The following is a 23,392-nucleotide window of genomic DNA, read 5'->3' on the forward strand; positions in this document are numbered from 1 at the left end:
CCTGTGAATTAGCACAGCCCTGTTCCTGACATACCTGCCATAGCTTTGCTCTCCCAGTGAATTCATCTGCCCAGGGGGCCCCTTCCCATTCCCCAGCCATCTGAAAAATGCCCACTCTGTGTTTAAGATACATCTCAAACATCCTCTGTCTGACATCTTTCCTGATCCTCCCCCAAAACAGTTTCTCCCTCCTTTCGCCCTAGCTGTACTCCATATAAATTTCTACCATGGTTTTTTTTGTTGTTATTGACACTTTAAGACATTGATCAGTTTATACGTCTGTCTCACATTAGACTGAGCTTCTTGAAGGCTAGAACTCTATGTTCAGTCCCTCCCAACCTAAGGATTTAGTACCTGGCATGTGGAAGACAATAAATACTTACTGAATTAATGAATTATGAAGTAATTAATAGATGAACAAATTATTTGTTCCTCCTAGTGAACAGCCAGCACCAGGGTTTCCCCACAAGCATATAAAAGGTTTGCTTAGGGGCACCTGGGTGGCTCAGTTGGTTAAGCGTCTACCTGCAGCTCAGGTCATGATCCCAGGGTCCTGAGATCAAGTCCTGAATCGGGCTCCCTGCTCATCAGGGAGCCTGCTTTTCTCTCTGCCCCACCCCCCTGCTTGTTTTCTCTCTGTCTCTCAAAAATAAATAAATAAAAATACTTTTAAAGGGAAAAGATAAAAAGTTAGCTTACTAAGTCTGCCATAACTAAAAATGAAAAGAAACTTTCCCAACCTCCAATTTCAGTTAAAATATGCCAACTTTTGTTAATAGAGCAAAATAAATTTGATTTTAAAAAAATATGTTATTTGATATAGGAAGTGTTTCATACATCTTTGAATCAGAATGCAGATTTTATCTAAAAAGAGAAAGAGAATAAAGATCACCTTGTGTGTATGCAGCTCTTCAGTAACTTAAGATAGAAATCTTTAACGTTGATGAACCTCACCTGCTTCCTAGCCTAGCACCCCATCTCTGACTCTGGCCCCCATTATGGGGTGGAGCCTACAGTGGCTTGGAGTGAGGTAGCTTTAGTCACACTCTCATGCCGATAATCTTTTTGCCATGTATACTGTACATTTTCACAGACTTAAGTAAATTACTCTGAAAACAAAACCACAACACCCTTCTCCTCACCAACTGCCTCCAAAATCCTCCTGTGCAGTATTCCTGAGTACTGCCCCAACCAGCTTCTCCTTTCTTTATCTACCTTTGTCCTTTTTTGTCCTTACCATGCAATTCCCATATTTTCCTCTTCTCCAGAAATTTCCTTTAATTCATATACTGTTTTGTTCTCTAAATATTCCAACTAGATTGTTTGCCTGTTGCAAAATAACCTTGCCTCATATACTTAACAGTGCTTAGCACACTACTAAGCATAAGTAGGAGTCCAGTATTTTGAAATACATATTTTCAATGGTATAATAAGTCATTCTTGCAGCGCGTACTTAATACGTGATCACTAGGTGCCAGCCCACTCTCATGGGCACTGCGCAATTAGGTTTTTGACAGAAGCAGAAGACGGTAGATTTTTTGTAACCTTATTTTTAAAGAGCCATATCAGGAATTATTTTACATATCTCTTATACTGCTGGAAAGCTTCTGCTTTTCTGTATGAATTTTGAACAGTTTTATCAACTTCCTCAGCAAAGAAGCCTATTCTCGTTTTTATGCAGGCCAGCCCCAATATGCAACCAGGTGCGTGTGTAAATTATCTAGAATGCCAGATATACCTCCCCATGGAGAGAATGTCATGTCTGGAGGTTAGATTCACAGGCAAGCCCACATTGTTATATGAACACTCAATCTATTATAAATGACATTGTCATTATGTACACTCTCGTTCCAAGGTCCTAATCCACTCAGTGGGAACTTGTCTGCCTCCCAGGTCTTCAACAATAGAGAAAGCAGGGTTCAGTGGGAATCCCAGTTATCTCTAGGAAGAAAAGTTTTGGAGACTGCAGAAGACAAGTGAGACTCAGGTTGCAGACTCTCCATGCTTATGTATAAAAATATGTTCTGTCTCCTCTTGCATATATAAAACTCTTAAATTTAGCAAGATTTATTTTAGTGGAAGAAAATAACAACCCCTCTTTTTGGAAATCTGTAGTATTTTAAATTATTAATTACCACCTATATGAATGTGAGTTCATATGATTTCATAAAATGTATGAATTGTCCAAAAAATATGCTGATGGACCGTATGTATGGTTCACATGTAAATATGCTTTTATCAGAAGATTAAGATATTAAAACTCATAAATATATAACCATCATCAAACACTCATATGCTAGGTGTTCCTAGGAAACCACACAAAATTTTCTGTCGAAAGTCAATTCTGATTGCACTCAGTCCTTAAAAACTTTGCTTTCTTCTTGACCAGATATCCTTTTTTTTTTTTAATTTCTCCCTCTGTGTCTCTTCAACACCCTGTCCAGAACTACTTAATTCTCACTTTTCCCCCCTCATTTCCTTCTCCACTACTTGAAGTCAGGCCCCATGTGAGCCTATGACATAACTGCCGCGCATTCTCCCAAGTACTATGTTTGCTCAGGTAGCGATGCTATAGATAGGAGAGTACATGACTAAATGTGTCCTATAATAATTTACTAAGCACTTGTCACACTAATAAATTATTTTTGTTTTTGAGCAATGAGTCAGTTCTTAATTAGTCATTATGGGGAGAGAGGGAGGGCAGGCAGAATTAACCTGAAGCCTCAAATTCAATTATAATTAATGTCTAGAGGTATTTTAAGTCATGCTGTATTTTATAATTATTTGATGAGCTAAAGCAAAAAAAAAAAAAGATCCTCAAGTAACAGCTTTCAGTCGAAGTGATACCTCTTTTTGCTTACAAGAGTTTAATAATATGGTAAGGTTAGGTTTTCTCTGAGATGGAGTCAAGAAGAGTGAATAATACCATGATTTTTCTAGGAAATTGTTTTTAAAGAAAAAATTGATTTACCTTTGCCCACCAGCTTGACAGCATGAAGTAGGTATTAACATTTTCATCTCCAAATTGCTCGGCCACATAGAGTCCCAGCGATCCATACTTGTCATATATGTTTCTCTTTGACATGTCAGTAAGTATCGTGTGGGCGTTGTTGATTTCTTTAAACTTGTCAGCAGCAGCTGGATCATCTGGATTCTTGTCTGGATGGTGTTTCAGGGCCAATTTTCTTTTAAAATTAAAAAAAAGTGAGGAAAAGTGTCATCTGACAAGAATTGCAGTGACATTTTAGGAGGGGCACTATTTGTACATCGTTTTTACATGCAATTACTATGAAGTGATAAGTTTCACAAAAATGTTGGCGTAACTAAGCAAGTTCTCATCAGATGTTGTCTCTTGTTTCTAATGTGCAGGCCCAGTAGTAGTAGTGTGGTTTCTCTCCTCATGTCCTCAGAGGAATTTTCAACTGCTGCCTAGTGGAGGAGTCGGTTTTTGCTGTTGGCAAATATGTGAAGTTTATTTTTACCTGGGAGCTGGTCGGTGGCACACCTCAATATGCAGAGGCCTTCAAGAGTTTGTGCAGTAGTAGGGTCAGTTTATACCAAAATTCTATTTAGAACTGGAACAAGTTTCTAGAATTAACAAAATTCACACCACATATTCAAAAAGTTAAACTCAACTGTCACACACAAAAAATCTGGTTCATATTCCCTTGAAAAAATAGTATGACCTTTTTCGTGAATCTTCCACAAATCCTTACTCCCTTTTGTTTTTATGAGCAGCTACCATGACTTTCCTTGTTTTCAAATGTATATTTGACTTCTTTTCAAATAGGTCTGTCCACTTCAAATACTCTGTAGAAGTTTACTTGTGAGTAAAATGTCCTCTCTTCTCTGTGGATCATAAATCAGTTCCTGAAGGGTATGTGTATGTGTTATGTTGTAGTGTGTGTGTGGGGGGGGGAGATATTTGGGGGTTATTTATTCTTCAGTTATACTCAAGTATAAAAAAAAAACCTGTGAAATGAATGTAAGAACTGAGCTATGATAGTCAGGGTCTGGCTGGTGGCCATTTCCTTCACTTCCCTCTACAGACAGATTTAAATAATGATTAAAGCCATGTTCAAAAATTGAGCCTGTAGTAATTTTTCCACTACAAAGTCAATGAATTTTATGACTTTGTACTGGAAATTTTATATGACCTGTTCTCTCTACTGTGCCTAACATAGCTATATGTAGGAATAAACCTTAAGCTTTTGTTTTGGTTTGGATTAAACTGTTTCATTTTAATGCAATAATAAAAAGGCCATAAATAGAGCAGAAAAGTAAAGTATACATTATAAGTCAATCTACACAATAAAGAGGAAAAAAAATCATGCCTGCTTAAGGCATTAAAGTATTGCTGGTTAGGAAGTAGGCGATTAAGCAGCTCAGCATCAGCGTGCTTCAAAAGTACCAAAATACTTAAAAGTATAAATCATGGTGTGAAATCCATTTCAACTCTGAACGCGGAATAAACAAAAAGAATTAAGCGATGATAGTCCATTTTAAATTTGTTTAACCAAAACATTTCATGCTTTTTGAGAGACATTTGAGTTATCTATAAATTCTTATAGATGGGACCATTGAAGATGTTTGTTATGTGCAGAATTCATGATAAAATCATGCTAATAGCACAAAATGCCTCTTTTGTCATTTAAAACACTTTTATAATGTTTACTATACGCCAGCACTATTATAAGCATGTTATGACTATTAATTCATTAATATTCACTACAACTGTATGAAATTGGTATTATAATGATCCCATTTTACAGGTGAGGAAATTTAGCCACCAGAAAGCTAAGTAACTTGCCCAATATCATACAGCTAATAATTAGAGCCAGGCTTTGAATATGGTCAATCTGACCCTGAGCACATTCTCTTAATCACCACTATGCTGCCTTTTTCTAATTTTTAAATTAAAAAAGTAAGGAACACAGAATGTCAGTAGGCCTGTGTAAGGACTTTGGCTTTTGGTTAGGTGATGTGGGAAACCATTGGGGTATTTTGAGAAAAAGAGTGGTATGGTCTAACTTTAGTTTTAAAAGGATTACTAACTCTTGGAGAGGACAAAGGTCAAAGCAGGGACACTGTTTTAGGAAAAGTTCATGGTGGTTCTGGTCAGTGTGGTAGTGGAAGATATAATGAGAAGTGGCTGGATTCTGGATATATTTTGAGGGCTAGCTGATGGATTGGATGTGGGATACAAAAGAATGAGAGAAATCAGAGATGGTACCAGAGTTTTGGCCTGAGCAAATAGAATTTTGTAGTTACTATTTAATGAGTTGGCAAGAGATTTTTTTTTTCAGTAGGGAATGGTTTGCTGGAGGTAAGAGAGATAGGAGCCTGGAGTTTACGCAAGAATTACAGTGGGAAATGTATGTTTGAGGGTTCTCAGCAGGTAGATGGTATTTAGGGCCATGGAACTGGAAAAGATTCCCAAAGGAGTGGGTCCAAGAGAAGTCCCAAAACTGGGCTATGGAAAGAAAGAACAAGCAGAGGAGATGAAAAAAGAAAGGCCAGCGATGCAGAGGGGAAAAATCTGGAGAATATGGTGGTCTTGAGATCTAAGTGAACAGAGTATTTCAAGGAAGAGAGTGGTCATTTGTGTCAAATGCCATTAACAGGTCATATATGATGAGGACTAAGAATTGATCACTGGGTTTAGTGATATAGAAATCTTCGGTGACTTTGACACACACACACATGTACACACACATACACACAGACAATGGTATATATGTCTTTATATAAGGAAAAATAAAGCAGAAAAATAAGTAGAAAAGAAAGAAAAACATGAAAGGTTATAACCACAATTACCAGTGCTTTTAGCTGCACATTAGGATTATAGGTGATTCTTTATTTTGTTTTTTCTTGTTACAAAAAAGTACAGATTACTTGTATAGGTTCCTTCTGTAAGCATTTTTAAGCTCATTATAAATGTTGTTCTCTTTTAATAGCTGAAAGTTTAGTTTGTTCTCTTAAATGACCTACTGCCAAATTAGAAGGTAAAAAAGGAAGAAAGGAAGAAGGAAGAAGTCCTCTAACTTCAGTGATACAATGATCATCATCAAAAAACGTCAAGTGGATTCTTTAAATTCTTTATTAATTTTAATGGCATGATATTCCTGGAATTCTCACACTGTGCTCTGGGATACAGTTGCAGCATTTTCCCCTACTAGTTCCAGAAATCATTTCAGGCCAATCAAATACAAGAGCTATTACTTCTGCCTTGAAAAAAGAAACCCCTGGAAAGTGCCTCTTTGCATACATTTCCTTGTTTTTAGGTTTCAGTTGTAGACTGAAATACACTGCCCAAGACTTAGCCAGAGAAGCCTGGCTTCCTGTCATATTTTAAGCTGCTCAGATCTTTGTCAGCGCACAAGGGCAGATGCACTCAACCATTTATCACACTCCTCTAACAATAGCGTTGGCAAATTCAGAGGTCTGGACCATCTCCATTTGTAACAAATCCAATTCCTGGTCGTCAGCAGCATTTTGACTCCTCTTGGCAGATACTCTTGGCTCTGAGGAATCCTTGGGAAATATGGCAGCAGCAGAGGCAGCTGCCAAAATTACACAACTCAGGAAGTGGTTGGTCAATGACCCATCCTTGGGAACTGCCTATAGAGCAAGGAACCGCGTATGGAATTTAGGGTGAAAGGAAGTGCTTGGATTACATTTAAATATAAAATTCACCTAATTCATTTTAAAGATCTTTCTTATAATTTCTCATTTTATACTTAAAAGTGGCATAATACTCAACCAGAATGTGTGCCTTTTATTCTAAATCTCTCTATACTTAGTCACCTATTAATCCGGTATGGCTATAACTAATGTTAGAATAATAACATCAAGCCCTCTAAGTTCTTCAAAATCCAATGACAACTGTCAGCTGAAATGCATAGTGAATTCAATGAGTGGCAGATAAGATAAACGTGGGATGTATAGTTGTAATTACTTAATGCCCCTATTCTGAGGAGTAGCATAATTTTAACAAGAGTTACAGTGTTCTGCCCAGTTCTCTTCCTCTTAACATCGAATCCTCTTAACATCAGATCTACCTTCTACTCTGTACCAGGCTAAGACCCAATTCTGACCATGTTGCCCCACCTCGAGGCCAGATCTATCTCCATGGGGTTGAAATGTCACAGGAAACCTTGTTTGGGGAAGGTGGTATCTAAGCTTCCAGGAACTAAGTTCCATCCTGGCCTTGCTGTGTCTGTAAGTTGCCTTTCTCCACTTAACACATTTTCAGCTGCTTTCTCCAATGACCACCTATTGTTTCCTATTTCAAAATTTCTCCATTACAGGGGCACCTGGGTGGCTTAGTTGGTTAAGCGTCCGACTCATGACTTAGGCTCAGGTCATGATCTCAGGGTCGTGAGATGGAGCCCCATGAGCCTGCTTAAGATTCTCTCTCCCCCTCTCCCCCTCCCACACACCTCCTTCTCTTAAAAAAAAAATTATCCATTGCAGTGTGACTTTCTGCTAAACTCTTTCGGCCACAAAATGTATTGCCCCTCCAATGTCCCAGAAGAAGCCACGTGCTGCCTAAGAAGAAAGAATAGAAAAGGAAGAGTGATTTCTTCCCATATCCTAGAACCCTTAAAACTGCCTTTGTGACAGAGTCAGCATCTACTGCAAAGATAGGGGGAAAAAAGCAAAATCTGAGCTTGAAAAAGCTCAGGTAGCAAAAGAAAGCAAAATCTGAGCTCAGACATAGACTATTCTTTCTAGAAAAAAAAAATGTCTATAATGGGAAGGACACTGGTGGTAAATAGGAAAATGCACTGCTATAAACCAGAGTTTGAAGGTGAAAACAAACCCTAAATTAGCAATCTCAGATGATGGCAAGTGTTGCAATAATAGAACTTGATAGTTGTCATAATACTGGAAATTCAGTGGAACTCCTGTGCCCTCTTGGACTAAGTCAACATCCAGGTGAAAACATAATAAACCAATATAGGAGTTCCAGTGCACATCTTCCTGACATTTGGTATTAGTAGACATTAAATGTTTGACAGTCTGGTGATACGTATGTATGTATGTATGTGTGTATATCCGTATCCCTTTGTGGTTTAATTTGCATTTTCCTAATTACTAATGAGGCTAACATATATATACATATACATGCCATTTGGATATCATCTATTTAAGTGCATAATCTTTTGCCTGTTTTTAGTTTGATGTTTAAATTGTATTTTTATACGTATTCTATATATGACTCCTTTGTCATTTATATGTATTGCAAAAATTTCTCCTTTTCTGGGAACTTGTTAGTTTCTTTCTGAAATCTTTTGACAAACAGAAATTCTTAATTTTTTTCTAGTTGCCATAAAGGCTTTAACATCACTGGTTTTCAACAGTTTTCCTGTGATGTGCTTTGATACAGATTTCTTTCTATTTGTTCTGCTTGGCTTTTATTGGGCTTCTGGTATATATGGATTGATATTTTTCAGTCACCTTGAGGGCTCAAAGTTCAGTTAGAGTCCATAAAAGACTGGTGTTTTCCATTATCTATTTCTGTGTAACAAGCTATGGTGAAATTTAATAATTTAAAACAACAAATATTTTATTAATTTGCCTATAATGTTATAATTGGGCAGAACTTGGTGGGGACAGTTTTTCTGTGTTCCGTTTGGCTTTGGCTGGAACTGCTCAATTGGAGCTGAAGGATTTGCTTCCAAGATGGCCTCACTGACCTGCTAGTAAATTGGTGCTGGCTGTGGCTGAAAGCTCAGCTAGGGCTGTTGGCTGGGAACTCTGTTCTCCGCGTGGCTTCTCCACATGACTAGGTGAGGAGCCCCAGTGTATGATAATCTCAGGATAGTCATATTTCTTAAGAGGTGGCTAGCTTAAACCAGACTGCAAAAGCAGAAGCTGCTGGGCCTTTTTAGGATTTAGATACACCATAACTTCTGTCACATTCTGTTGGTTAAATTAGGTCAGAGAGCCAGCCCAGATTGAAGAGGGCTATACAAGGACATGATTACCAGGGTTTATGGAGGACCACAAAAGTGATTGTGAACCACAGGTGATGTACTTCCATTTTGCCCCTTGTCCTGAGTCTAAACAGAATTGTAGGACTGTTTAGATAGGGTCCCAGATTTTTCTCCTTTCCCCATAGAGTCCTGCTCAGCCTCTCAGCTTCTCTTCTTCCTTATGACCTAGTCAGCAGTTTTTCTTTAATCTCAAATGCTTTTAAGATGTATATATAAAAATATAATTTTTTCCAGTTTTTCTAGTTTCTCTCAGCGGAAGGGAGACCTGATCAAAATTACCTTGTCAGTGATAACCAGAAACTCCTGGTTATCTTTTATGTCTCCATCTCCTCTTTCAAGTATAGTCGAGTATATAACCCCCCTTTGAACAGTGCAAGGGCTAGGGGTGCTGACCTCCCACACATTCAGAAATCCATGTATAACTTTGATTCCCCCAAGACTTAAGTACTAACAGCCTATTGTTGACCAGAAGCCTTACTGATAACAAAAACAGTCAACTAACTTATATACTGTATTTTTATAATAAAGCAAATTAGAGAAAAAATGTTATTAAGAAAGATACATTTACAGTACTGGGCTGTATTTACCTAAAAAAGAAAAAATCCACATAAAAGTGAACCAGCACAGTTCAAACCCATGTTGTTCAAGGGTCAACTGTAGATGTTAATTACATAAACAGCTTTATACCACTGTTATATTAATGGCCCAGAGATTACCTCTGTGTATTGTTTATTTCTTTACTGCAAGCTGAGACCCATTAGCTCAAAAGATCGCCAGTTTCTAAAACTCAAATTTTTACGAATAGTTATTTTTAAAATAGCCCAAGGAGCAGATTATCAGCCATTTAAAGCCTACTCACTTTATACCTATAAGACCTCACCCTACATGTGCTGGCTATTGATAAGATGGACCCTTGTGGTTCTAAGACTCCAAGCTGCTATGGACCTCTGGAGCTGTCTGACTCAGAGACTTCCCACTGTGCTCTTGAGTGACATCACTTAGACATGTAAGCCCCCTTTCCACATTCTTGCCTCCCCCCCTCTCCCCTTCTGAGGGTAATTCCCAAGCTGTACGCCTCTGGATGGTCTCATGCTGTGAGGGTCTTCCCCTCTTCAGTCAATTCTGTTGTGCCCATCCAATAAAGCTTGTCATGTGTTTCTGCCTCTCGTGGTCATATCTTTTCCCTTGATCAGCCCCCAAATCCCTTGAACCCTTTACAAACACTTCATGCATTTGTACCCAGTACATTTTCCTTCCCCACAAGAAACTTAATACAGTCTGCTGCTGAAAGAAGCAAGAACAAGAGTGTTAGTGGGGCTCAAGGAAGAGGAGCCACTGGGTGAGGATTAGTACAGAGTCCCACAAAAGAGACAGAATAGCAAATTGAGGGCACCATTTAGCTTCAGATTGCAAAGAATGATGCCAATACTCCCCTGCCATGTAATTATTTCTGAAACACCTGCTGCCATAGTATATGATTCAAGTATTTTGACCACCAAGGCACCCAGGCCCTCCGAAGGCCACATTGCACAGTCCTATGATTTCCTCACATTTGCAGATGGAATATCAGAACAGCTCACCCCAGCAATTGTCAGGGTGTTCTCTAGTTCTCCGTGATCCACAGTCACATTCGTGATTCGAGACAGATGGCATGAGATAACAATAGGAACCATAAATGATGATCTGTTTTAGAGAATTGATTTTCTTCCCCCACCATATAAAACCAGATGGAGAGTCAAGTGCTGACCTCTAGTGGCAGTCGAGGCGGTGATACCATTTTACGGCAAATAATCTTCCCAAGTTTTTACTAGACTATATAATAACTTGACTTTATGAGACATTATACTTGAGTATTTTTTAAATATGAGAGTTAAAAATACTTAAACTTTTGAAAAATTTAAATGTCAATTGATAAATCTTTGTCTTAGATAGTTTTCTGGTCACAATTATTTTCTAAGGCTAATTTTAAGAGCCAGCCCTTTACCCTCCCTAATAAGGTAGAATATTTGTGCAAACACAGTAGATAAAATGTGTCCAATATTAGAAGTATTTGTCTACACCAGTCATAAAAGTAGTGCTTTAAGGAGTAAGGACCTGATGTTCTGGCAGAAGTAGGCCACTGCAAACCTTCAAGCCTTTTTTTTTAAATGTTTTTTTCTTACCAGCCTGTAGCTTGCGCAGAATCTGAGAGCTGCATACAACTTAAGATCTCTGTATTTGGCTCAGGTTTCCAACAAAAGTTTCCGGACCTCTAACCTTATTATGTTTCTTGGGGAAAATTTTGTATTCTTGTTTTTTTTAAAGCTAGCAATCTTTACTGAACTCTGACATCAAGGGAGAAGACTGAGACGTAGAAGAAATGGCCATATGAATTCTGTCTCCTACTGCCAACAGCAGCGCCCACCACTGGTTCTAGTCAACGCCCTTAGCAGGCGCTTGCTGTCTGTAGGCCTTCCACCTGCTGTCTGACAGCTCAAGTGCCGGTGATAGTGAATTGTGTCAAGGCTGCAAACAGTTCCTGGCAATTTCCATTGGTGGTCCAGGCTGGCAGTTCTTGTAGGGTCCCCAGTGTCTTTATCTTCTAGGTTTCTCAGTGCAAAAACATATAGCATAACTCTCTGATACATCTTTGTGTTAAGTGCTCACTTTCTTGTTCTCCCCAAACCCATTTTTTAAACTTACCAGGACCTATTCTTCCGGACTGCCAGCCTCACTGACTTAATTTCCTTAACAACACAGTCTGAACCTTGTGGTCATGCACTTGAGTGCCACTCAAATCAAATGATTCAGTTCTATAAACGTTTGGATTTCCTGTCATCCCCCCAAGGAAATTAGTTTTCCGCTGCTTCCGCTCCCATTTCTGGGATGACCAACACTGCTGGAGAAGATTGCACAACCATGCAAACCGGGGCCAATAAAGACCTACAGTTTTCTACCTCAGCTGGTCTGCTGTGCTGCTTGCCAGTCCTTTTGCTTGGCCTCAGTAAGTTCCCTCTCAAGTCTCCTGTGGTAGTTATTCCAGCTTTTACAACTTCTCTTTGATTCCTCTTCCTCATTCCTTCACCCCTCTCAACAAGAAACCTCATTTCCTACTTCGAAAGAGGTAAAAAGCTCATTAGAAGGAAATAATGCCATCTTTCCCTCTTCTTTTTATTTGGAAGGAAGAACCTTTTCTCTTTAAGATGAACCTTGCCGGTGTTTTCTAGGATCTACCCGTGGGCTTCCCAAATCCTGGTCCATCGGTCATCAGTCCCTACCCCCCAACTCCAGTATCTTCAATAATCTCTGTTTGTCTTCAGCAAGCAAACATACCCCATCATTTTTTAAAAAATGAAAACTCTATGTCCTCGCCTGCTTTTCAAATTATTGAATTATCTCCTCATTCCCTTCTTCATAACACTTCTTCAAAGCATAGCTTTCACAAAAAGTTTCCATCCTCAGTGTCTATTCACTCTTCATCCCACTGTAATCTGATATCTAGTTCTCTACTTGCTCTCCATTCCATCATCCCAACTGAAAAAATCAATGGCCTATTTTCAACCCTCATTCTGTTTGACCTTTCTGTAAGTTTTTTTGACCACACCTTCTTTTCCCTTGGTTTCCAGGATGTCTTCCTGACTCTTGCCCTGTCCTGACTAGGAAGCTAGACAAGGCAGTACAGACATATGTGGGTCCCTTGGGGCCAAGGTTGGCAGGAGTTATTATCCAAAGGGACCAGTGCACCAAAAGCAAGTGAGCATTCAAACACCAAGTAACGATAGGGCAGACAAAGAACTGGGAAGCCAGGAGTAAAAACTTGAGAGTGAAGTGGACATCTCAGATACAGGATTTTATTCACTTTCCATAAACCAAAAGAGGGTCATTTCTCATAAAAAGGACCAGGAACAGAATAGACAATCTATATTGCTACAGTCATCTATGTTTACCATTTCTCTTGTGCTCACCAGTTAAATCAGTAGTTTTCAACATCTGATGCTCAGAATCATCTGTGAATGGGATGTTTTTAAAAACTCATGTGTCATGGCTCTACTATTAGAGGTTCTAATTCTGTAGGTCTGGGACATTTGTATGCTTGCAGAAGCTCCACAGTTGATCTGGCTGTGTACCAAAGTCTGGTTTTGAAGTTTTACTGTTATTCTATTGAACACATCTTTCCCTCTCCTCTCCTCTCCTCTCCTCTCCTCTCCTCTCCTCTCCTCTCCTCTCCTCTCCTCTCCTTTCCCTTTCCTTTTCCCTCCCTTCCTCCCTCTCTCTCTCTCTCTCTCTCTCTCTTCCTTCCTTCCTTCCTTCCTTCCTTCCTTCCTTCCTTCCTTCCTTCCTTCCTCTTTCTTTGTTCCTTTTTTAATTGTGGTAAAAAAAAAAAATAACATAAAATTTACATCATTTTAAAGAGTACAGATCAGTAGCATTAGCTATATTCACCCTACTGTGCAACACGGCTCTAGAACTTTTATAACTTGCAAAGCTGAAGCTGAAACTCTGTATCTTTTGTACAACTTCCCATCTCCTCTCCACTCCCAACCCCGGGGAGACCACAATTCTAACTTTGTTTCTATGAATTTGACTATGCAGATAGAATTGTTTGTTTCTCTTGTTTTGTTTTTTAAAATATACTACTGAATTGCCAACTTCCAAGCTATTTAACACTTTCTTAACAACTTTTTTGGAATGCTATTAATTTTTTTGATGCTTTTTTCCCTGTGGTAGTTTAACATGTTGTGTAATATTTATGGCAAAGCATTGTGTACACATATCATGTTGTGGCAGTTTGATCTTTATTAAAACACGTGTAGCCTGCTCCTTTTGTTTTCTATTTTTATACAGGGCTTATTTATTTTATAACTGAAAGTTTGTATCTTTTGACCCTCCTTCATCCATTTTACTCCCATCCTTTGCCTCTGGCAACCACCAATCTGTTCTCTGTATCTATGAATTTTTTCTGTTGTTTTTTTTTTTTAGATTCCACATATAAGTGAGATCATAAGGTATTTGTCTTTCTCTGTGTGACTTATTTCACTTAGGATAATGCCCTCAAGTTTCTCCATATTGTTGTAAATTATAGGATTTCCTTCTTTTTTTATGGCTCGATAGTATTCCATTGTAAAAATGCCACATTTTCTTTATCCATTCATCCTTCAGTGGACACTTAGGTTTTTTCCATGTCTTGGCTATTGCAAATAGTGCTGCAATGAATAAAGAGGTACATATATCTTTTCCAGATGGTTTCTTCATTTCCTTCGGATAAATACCCAGAAGTGGAATTGCTGGATCATGTAGTAGTTATAGTAGTTTTGTGTTTTTATTTTTTTGAGGACCCTCTATAATGTATTCCACAGTGACTGTACCAATTTACATTTCCACCAATAGTGCATAAGGGTTCCCTTTTCTCCATATCATCACCAACACTTATCTTGTGTCTTTTTGATACTAGCCGTTATGACAGGCATGAGGTGATAACTCTTTGTGGTTTAAAAATGTTTTATTGAGGTCTGTTTGACACACAATATTATCTTAGTTTCAGGTGTACAAGATAGTGGTTTGACAACTAGATATGTTATGCTATGCTCGCCCCAAGTGTAGCTGCTGTGCTATTACAATATCATGGACTATTTCCCTATGGTGTACCTTTCATCCCCGTGATTTATTCATTCCATAACTGGAAGTCTGTACTCTCCCCTTCACCCATTTTGCCCATTCTGCCCCTCTACCACCCCCAGCAGCCATCAGTTTGTTTTCTGTATTTACGGGTCTGTTTCTGCTTTTGGTTTTTTGTTTGTTGCTTGGTTTTGTTTTTTAGATTTCACATATAAGTGAAATCACAGTATTTATCTTTCTCTGTTTAACTTATTTCACTAAGCATAATACCCTCTAGGTCCATCCATGTTGCTGCAAATGGCAAGATCTCATTCTTTCTTATGGCTAATATTCCATTATGGTATTATATACACATTATATAATACATGCACATATACCACTCTACAGACACACACACACACACACACTCTCCATATCTTCTTTATCTATTCATCTATTGATGATTACTTGGGTTGTTTCCATATCTTGCCTATTGTAAATAACTGTAATAAATAGAGGTGCATAGCTTTTCAAATTATTGTTTTCATTTTCTTTGAATAAATACCCAGTAGTAGAATTGCTGGATCATATGGTATTTCTATTTTTAATTTCTTGAGGAACCTCCATACTGTTTTCCATGCTAGCTGCACCAATTTACATTCCCACCAATAGTGCATAAGGGTTTTCTTTTTTCCATATCCTCACCAATACTTGCTATTTCTTGTCTTTTGTGTTCTGGCCATTCTGACAGGTGTTAGGTGATAACTCATTGTGGTTTTGATTTGCATTTCCCTGATGATTAGTGATGATGAGTGTCTTTTCATGAGTCTGTTGGCCATTTGTATGTCTTCTTTGGAAAAATGTCTGTTTAGGTCCTCTGCCTATTTTTAATTGAATTATTTGGTTTTTGGTGTGGTGTTATATAAGTTTTTATATGTTTGGGATATTAACCCCTTATCCAATATGTCATTTGTGAGTATCTTCTCCCATTCAGTAGGTTGTCCTTTCATTCTGTTGATGTTTTCCTTCCCTATGCAAAACCTTCTTATTTTGCTATAGTCTCAGTAGTTAATTTTTGCTTTTGTTTCCCATGCCTGAGGAGACATATGTAGAAAAATGTTTCTAAGGTCCATGTCAAAAAGATTACTGTCCATGTTTTCTTTTAGGAGTTTTATGATTTCATGTCTTATATTTAGGTCTTTAATTCACTTTGAATTAATTTTTGTATATGGCTTGAGAAAGTGGTCAAATTTCATTCTTTTGCATGAGCTGTCCAGTTTTCCCAGAACTACTTATTGAAGAGACTGTCTTCCCCATTGTATATTTTTGCCTCCCTTGTCATAGATTAATTGACCATATAAGCGTGGGTTATTTCTGGGCTCTCTACTCTGTTCTCTTGATCTATGTGTCTTATTTTTGTGCCAATACCATACTGTTTTGATTACTACAGCTTTGTAGTGTATCTTGAAATCTGGGATCATGGTATCTCCAGCTCTGTTGTTCTTTCTCAAAATTGGTTTGGCTATTAGGGGGTCTTCTGCAGTTCATATAAATTTTAGTATTATTTGTTCCGATTCCATAAAAACTTCTGTTAGCATTTTGATAGGGATTGCACTCAATCTGTAGATAGCTTTGGGTAGTATGGCCATTTCAACAATTTTAATTCTTCCAATCCGTTAACATGGTATATCTTTTTTTGTTCTTTAAGTAGGCTCCATATGCAGCCTGGAGCCCAACATGGGGTTTGATCAGCGTTGTGAGATCAAGCCCTGAATGGAAATCAAGAATTGGACACCTAACTGACTGAGCCCCAGGTGGCCCCCCATGAACATGGTATACCTTTCCATTTGTTTGTGTCATGTTTAATTTTTTTCGTCAGTGTTTTATCATTTTTGAAGTACAGATCTTTCACCTCCTTGGTTAGGTTTATTACTAGATTTTGGGGGGCTTTTTGGTGCTATTTTAAATGGGATTGTTTTCTTAATTTCTCTTTCTGCTACTTTGTTATTGGTGTATCACTGTGGTTTTGATTTGCATTTTCCCAATGATTAGTGATGAGCATCTTTTCCTATACCTGTTGTCCATCTGTATGCCTTCTTTGGAAAATGGTCTAATCAGATCCTCTGCCCATTTTTAAATTAAATTGTTTGTTTGTTTTGCTATTGAGTTTTATGTTTTCTTTATATATTTTGGATATTAATCCCTTAGTGGATATTTGCAAATATTTTCTCTCTTTAGGTAAGTTGCCTTTTCAATTTGTTAATGGTTTCCTTTGCTGTACAAAAGCTTTTTAGTTAGATGTATCCCACTTGTTTATTTTTGCTCTAGTTGCTTTTGCTTTTGTTGACAAATCCAGAAAGCATCACCAAGATCCATGTCTAAAAGTTTACCACCTAAGTTTCCTTCTAGGCATTTTATGACTTTAAGTCTTACATTCAAATCTTTAATCCAGTTTGAGGTGATTTTTGTATATGGTGTAAGATAGTTGTCAAGTTTCATTCTTTTGCATGTAGCTGTGTAGTTTCCCCAGCACCATTCACCATTTGTTGAAGAGACTGTCCTTTCCCCATTGTATACACTTGCTTCTTTTGTCATAACTTATAAATTGGCCATATATGCCTGGATCAATCAGTCAATTGGTTGATTGATTTTAGAGAGAGAGCATGCATGACTGGCACATGGGGGGGGGGTGGCAGAGAGAGAGAGAGAAAGATAATCTCAAGTAGGTTCCACTCCCAGCACAGAGCCTGACATGGGACCTGATCTCACAACCCTGACATTATGACCTGAGCCAAAATCAAGAGTCAGATATTTAACTGACTGAGCCACCCAGGCACCCCTACCTGGATTTATTTCTGAGCTCTCTATTGTGTTCCATGAATCTGTGTCTGTTTTTATGCAAATACCATACTATTTTAATTATTATAGCTTCATAATATGGTTTAAAATCAGGAAGCATGAGGGGTGCCTGGGTGGCGCAGTCGTTAAGCATCTGCCTTTGGCTCAGGGCGTGATCCAGTGTTCTGGGGTCGAGCCCCACATCGGGCTTCTCCGCTTGGAGTCTGCTTCTTCCTCTCCCACTCCCCCTGCTTGTGTTCCCTCTCTCGCTGGCTGTCTCTCTGTCAAATAAATAAATAAAATCTAAAAAAAAATTTAAAAAAAATAAAAAAAATCAGGAAGCATGATATCTCCAGCTTTGTTCTTTCTCAGGATTGCTGTGGCTATTCTGTGTTTCTTGTGGTTCCATACAAATTTGAGGATTCTTTGTTCTATTTATGTGAAAAATGCTATTAGAATTTTGGTAGCATTAAATCTGTAGATTGTGTTGGATAGTATGAACACTTTAGTAGTATTAAATCTTCTAATCTGGGGTGCCTGGGTGGGTCAGTCATTAAGCATCTGCCTTTGGCTCAGGGCATGATCCTGATGTTCTGGGATCAAGCCCCGCATCAGGCTTCTCCACTGGGAGCCTGCTTCTTCCTCTCCCACTCCCCATGCTTGTGTTCCCTCTCTCACTGGCTCTCTCTCTCTCTCTCTGTCAAATAAATAAATAAATAAATAAATAAATCTTTAAAAAAATAAAAATAATAAATCTTCCAATCTATAAGCATGGAATAACTTTCCATTTACTTCTGTTGTCTTTAATTTCTTTCATCAATATCTTACAATTTTCAGTGCATAGGTCTTTTACTTCATTGGTTCAATTTATTCCTATGTGTTTTCTTCTTTTTGATGCAGTTGTAAGTAGGATTGTTTTTTTAATTTCTCTTTCTACTAGTTCATTTTTAATGTATAGAAACATGACTAATTTTTCTATATTGATTTTTGTTTCCTGAAACTTACTGAACTTGTTTATTAGTTCTAACAGTCTTTTGGTGGAGTCTGTAGGGTTTTCCCTATATAATGTGTCATCTGCAAATAGTGACAGTTTTGTTTCTTCCTTTCCAATTTGGATGTTTTCCCTGCCTAACTGCCCTGGCTAGGGCTTCCAGTACTATGTTGAGTAAAAGTGGTGAGAGTGGGCATCTTTGCCTTGTTCCTGATCTTAGAAGAAAAGCTTTTGGCTTTTCACCACTGAGTATGACATTAGCTGTGGGCTTGTCTTATATGGCCCTTATTATGTTGTATTACATCCCCCTACACCCATTTTGTTGAGTTTTTATCATAAATGGAGAATTTTGTCAAATGCTTTTTCTGTATCTATTGAGGTGATCATATGATTTTTATCCTTCCTTAAATTTGGCTTGTTTTATGTTTGCACTCAGAGTTTATCTTCAAATTTGGATTTGTAACATAAAGCTATTTTAAACTAATATTGAGAGTTGTTTTCTTTTCTGTAGGGTTTAATGACATGTTATTCAAATCTGAAACACATTGACCCACCTCCCTATGCAAGTCTATGCTTGTCAACATGGTTACAAAACTCCCATAATCATATCCTGGGTTACCTTTTGTCTCATGTCCTCCACACACAGCTTGTATATTATGCACTGACATGGCCACATTATCGGTAGTTTTTCCAAGATACCCCATGGCTTTTGTTCCCCATCTTTGCTTAGTCTATTATCTCTGCTTTGCATACCTATCTTTGCTAACCTTACATTCTTTCCCCAACTTCTATACTTTTTTGTCCAACTATTCATCTTTACTTATGCTTGAATTATCAGCTCAAAGCATTAACTTCTATGGTAAGACCTACCCTGAACCTCTTGTCTTTTCTCATTGCATTTTCTTCTATTTTTCTATCTTGATTGTACTATATTATGTTTTATACCTTCCTAAATGAAGGCATGTTTTAGTCTTTTGCAGCTCTAAGCTTAGGATAAGACTGCCAAAAGTAAATACTTATGAAATATTTATGGAATAAATGAATAAATAAGTGAACTAGAAAAACAACTTAGCATCGTTTCTGCAATACCCTCAGTTTCCTTTTGAAATGTGCTGAAGAGGGAAAAAAAAAATCATGTCTTTTGCTTCAGGAAGATTTCATATTCCCTAAGTCCTAGAATTGTCTGAACTAAACCAGCAAAATCTCCAACAAGCTTCCATTGTTTCCCCACCGCAAACAGAGTTAATAAGAGTATCTATTTAGATCTAGCATTAAACATCTTAGTTTTCTCTGCTACAGAATGCTAATTCTGACTCTGGCTGACAATTCACAATTCTTTGAGTTGTGTGCCTTACTCAGGAATAAAATAAATAAATAATGCTCATTGAACAGCATTGTTATATGAATGGCTTTTTAAAAAGATTTTATTTATTTATTTGAGAGATGGAGCACAGGCAGGAGGATGGGGAGGGGCAGAGGAAGAGGGACAAGCAGACTCCCTGCTGAGCATGGAGCCTGATGCAGGGCTGGATCCCAGGACCCTGAGATCATGACCTGAACCCATGTTAGATGCTAACCAAGTGAGCCACCCACGTGCCCCATGGATGGCTTTTTAAATTGAGTAAATATTCTAATCAAGGTAATACACTTAATTTGTTCTAAGATCATGATCAGAAACAAACATTCATCCAATAAACTAGCAAGTTCTAATTGAGATAAAATTCATATAACATAAACAACTATATCATGCAAATTTTAACTATTCTGACTACTTTAAAATGTATTATCAGTGGTTTTAGTACATTAGGACATTCACAATGGTGTGCAAACATCACCACCTAATTCCAGATTATTTTCATCACCCTAAAAAGAAACTCTTTGCCTCCTAATTCCTGCATATCCCTATTCTGTAACAGCCAGTAATCTACTTTCTATTTCTATGGACTTGCTGTATAGACATTTCATATGAATCATACAGTATGTGGCCTTTTATATCTGGTTTCTCTTATTTAGCATGTTTCCACAGTTCATCCATGTCATAATAAGTATCAGTACTTCATTTCTTTATATGACTGAATAATATTCTATTAAATGGATGTACCACATTTTGTTTATCCATTGTTTATCCATCCATTAGTTAATGGACATTTGGGTTGTTTTCATTTCTCGCTATTATGAATAATACTGTTATAAATGTTCATGTACAAGGTTTTGTGTGAATATGTTTTCAGTTCTCTTGGGAATATACTTAGGCACACAATTGGGTTATATGATAACTCTATCTTTAACTTTTTGAGAAATTGCTAGACTATTTTTCACAGTGGATGTAGCATTTTATATTCCTACCAGAAATGTACAAGGGGTCCAATTTCTCTGTATCCTTCCCAACATTTTTTTTTAATGGTAGCAGACCTACGAAAAGTGAAGTGGTGTCTTATTGGGATTTCGATGTGCATTTTCCTGATGAATAATGTTGATTTTAATCAAGTGATTATTGGCCATTTGTAAATCTCCTTTGGAAAAATGTCTATCCAAACACTTTGTCCATTTTTTAATTGACTTGTCTTTTTATTATTATTGAGTTTTAAGTATTTATATATTCTGGATATTAAACACTTACAAGATGTCTGATTTGAATGTTTTCTACAGCTCTATGAGTTGTCTTTATTTTCCTGATAGTGTCCTTTGGTATACAACAGTTTTTAATTTTGATGAAGTCCAGTTTATCTATTTTTTCTTTTGTATCATATTTTAAAAAACAGTTGCTTAATCCAAGGTCTTAAAGATTTGTACCTATGTTTCCTTCTGATTTTTGTAGTTTTAGGTCTTTGATGCATTTTGAGTAAATTTCGTATAAGGTTTGGGGTAGAAGATCAAATTCATTCTTTTGCATATAGATATCCTGTTGTCCCAGCACTATTTGTTGAAAAGATTTTTCTTTTTCTCATTGAATGGTTTTGGCATACTTAGTGAGATTCACTTGACTATAGATGTATGGGTTAATTTCTGAACTTTTAATTCTATTCCATTGATTTATGTTTCTGTCTTTATGCCAGTACCACACTGTTTTGATTACTGCAACTTTGTAATAAGTTTTGAAATCAGGAAGTATTGAGTCCTGCAACTTTATCCATATTTTTCAAGATTCTGTTTTGTTATTCTGGGTTCTTTGCATTTCATTTCCACATGAATTTTAGGATCAGCTTATCCAATCCTGCAAAAAAGGTAGTTGAAATTTTGATAAAATTGCATCAAGTATGTAGATTCATCTTAATAATATTTAGTCTTACAATCTGTGAACGTGGGATATCTTTCCATGTATTTCGGCCTTTAATTTCTTTCAACGATGTTTTGTAGTTTTCAGTGTTAAGTCTTTTACTTCCTTGGTTAATTTTTTCGCTAAGTTTTTTATTCTTTTAGATGTTATTGTGAATAGAATTCTTTTCTCAATTTTATTTTTGGATTGTGCTAGCATATAGATTTTTGTATACTGAACTTAAATCCTAACACTTTGCTGAACTCATTTGTTAGCTCTAATTGTGTGTGTATGTGCACACTGGTTATGTATTCAGTATGTTTTTCTATGTATAAGATCATGATCTGTGAATAGAGATGGTTTTCTTTCTTTCCTATCTGGACTCCTTTTGTTTTTTATTCTTGCTGAATTGCCTTAGTATAAATTCCAGTACACCGTTGAAGGAAGTAGTGAGAGAAGACATTCCTGTCTTGGTCCAGATCTTAGGGGGAAATTTTTCAGTCTTTAACTCTTAAATATGATGATAGCTATGGGTTTTTTATAAATGCCCCTTACCAAATTGAGAAAATTCCCTTCTATTGCTAGTTTGTTGAGTACTTTTATCATGAAGGGGTATTGGGTTTTGTTGAAAGGCTTTTCTGCATCTATCAAGATGAATATGCCATTTTTTTCTCGATTCTTTTTTTTTTAAATATTTATTTAAGGAGAAAGGGAGAGAGCAGGGGGAGGGGCAAATGGAGAGGGAGAGAGAGAATCTCCAATAGACTCCCCACCGATCATGTAGCCTGATGTGGGGCTGAATCCCAGGACGCTGATATCTTGACCTGAGCTGAAATCAGGAGTCAGATGCTTAATGGACTGAGCCCCCCAGATGCCCCAGTCTCTATTCTATTAATATGGTAAAATACATTGATTTGCATATATTGACCCAACTTTATATTCTTAGAATAAATGATACTTGTCATGGTGTATCATCTTTTTAATATGTTGTTGAATTCAGTTTGCTAGTATTTTGTTGAGGATTTCTTCATCCATATTCATAAGATTAATTGTCCTGTAGTTTTCTGGTGATGTCTTTAACTTTAATATCAGGGTAACCCTAGCTTTATAGAAGAAGTTAGGGCGTGTCCTCTCCCCTACTTTTTTTGAAGAACTTGGGAAAGGATTACTGTTATTTTTCCACCTTCTCCTCCTTGGTAGAATTCACCAGTGAAGCCATCCCAAACGGGACTTTTCATTGTTGGATTTTTTTTTTTTTAATATGGACTCAATCTTTACATTTTATAGATCTACTTAGATTTCCTATTTCTTCTTGAGTGAATTTGTTAGTTTGTGTGTTTCAAAGAATTTGCTCATTTTATCTAGGTTGTCTAATTTTATTAGTAAGCAACTGTTCATAGTTTTCTTTTATAATTTGTTTTTCTTGTAAGGTCAGTTGTAATGTCCCTGTGCTTTTATTCCTTATTTTAGTAATTTGAGTTTTCTCTCTTTCTTGGTCAGTTTAGGTAAAAATTTGTCAGTCTTGTTGGTGTTTTCAAATAATCAGCTTTTGGTTTTGTGGATTTTCTTATTCTTTTATTCTCTATTTCATTTATTTTCACTCTAATCTTCACTATTCTTTTTTCCCTCATGCTTTTGGTCTAGTTTGTGAGTCTTTTTCTAATTTCTTAAAGTGGAAGTTTAGGTTATTTGAGATCTTTCTTCCTTTTTAATGTAGGCATTTGCCATTCT

General features: G+C 37.1%; 1 protein-coding gene across 1 annotated transcript in view; it reads right to left on the bottom strand.

Annotated features, from left to right (window-relative positions):
• Nucleotides 1-23,392, bottom strand: part of DNAJC5B (DnaJ heat shock protein family (Hsp40) member C5 beta) — a 57,376-nt gene that overhangs the window by 23,723 nt on the left and 10,261 nt on the right. The window contains exon 2 of the mRNA XM_045789149.2: nucleotides 2,972-3,185. Within this exon, the coding sequence (XP_045645105.1) occupies nucleotides 2,972-3,185 (214 nt within the window). The remainder of the gene's footprint in view (nucleotides 1-2,971; nucleotides 3,186-23,392) is intronic.

The sequence above is a fragment of the Ursus americanus genome, chromosome 9 (genome assembly GCF_024610735.1).
Source record: "Ursus americanus isolate L20-20 chromosome 9, mUrsAme1.1.p, whole genome shotgun sequence".
Taxonomy (NCBI): Eukaryota; Metazoa; Chordata; class Mammalia; order Carnivora; family Ursidae; genus Ursus; species Ursus americanus.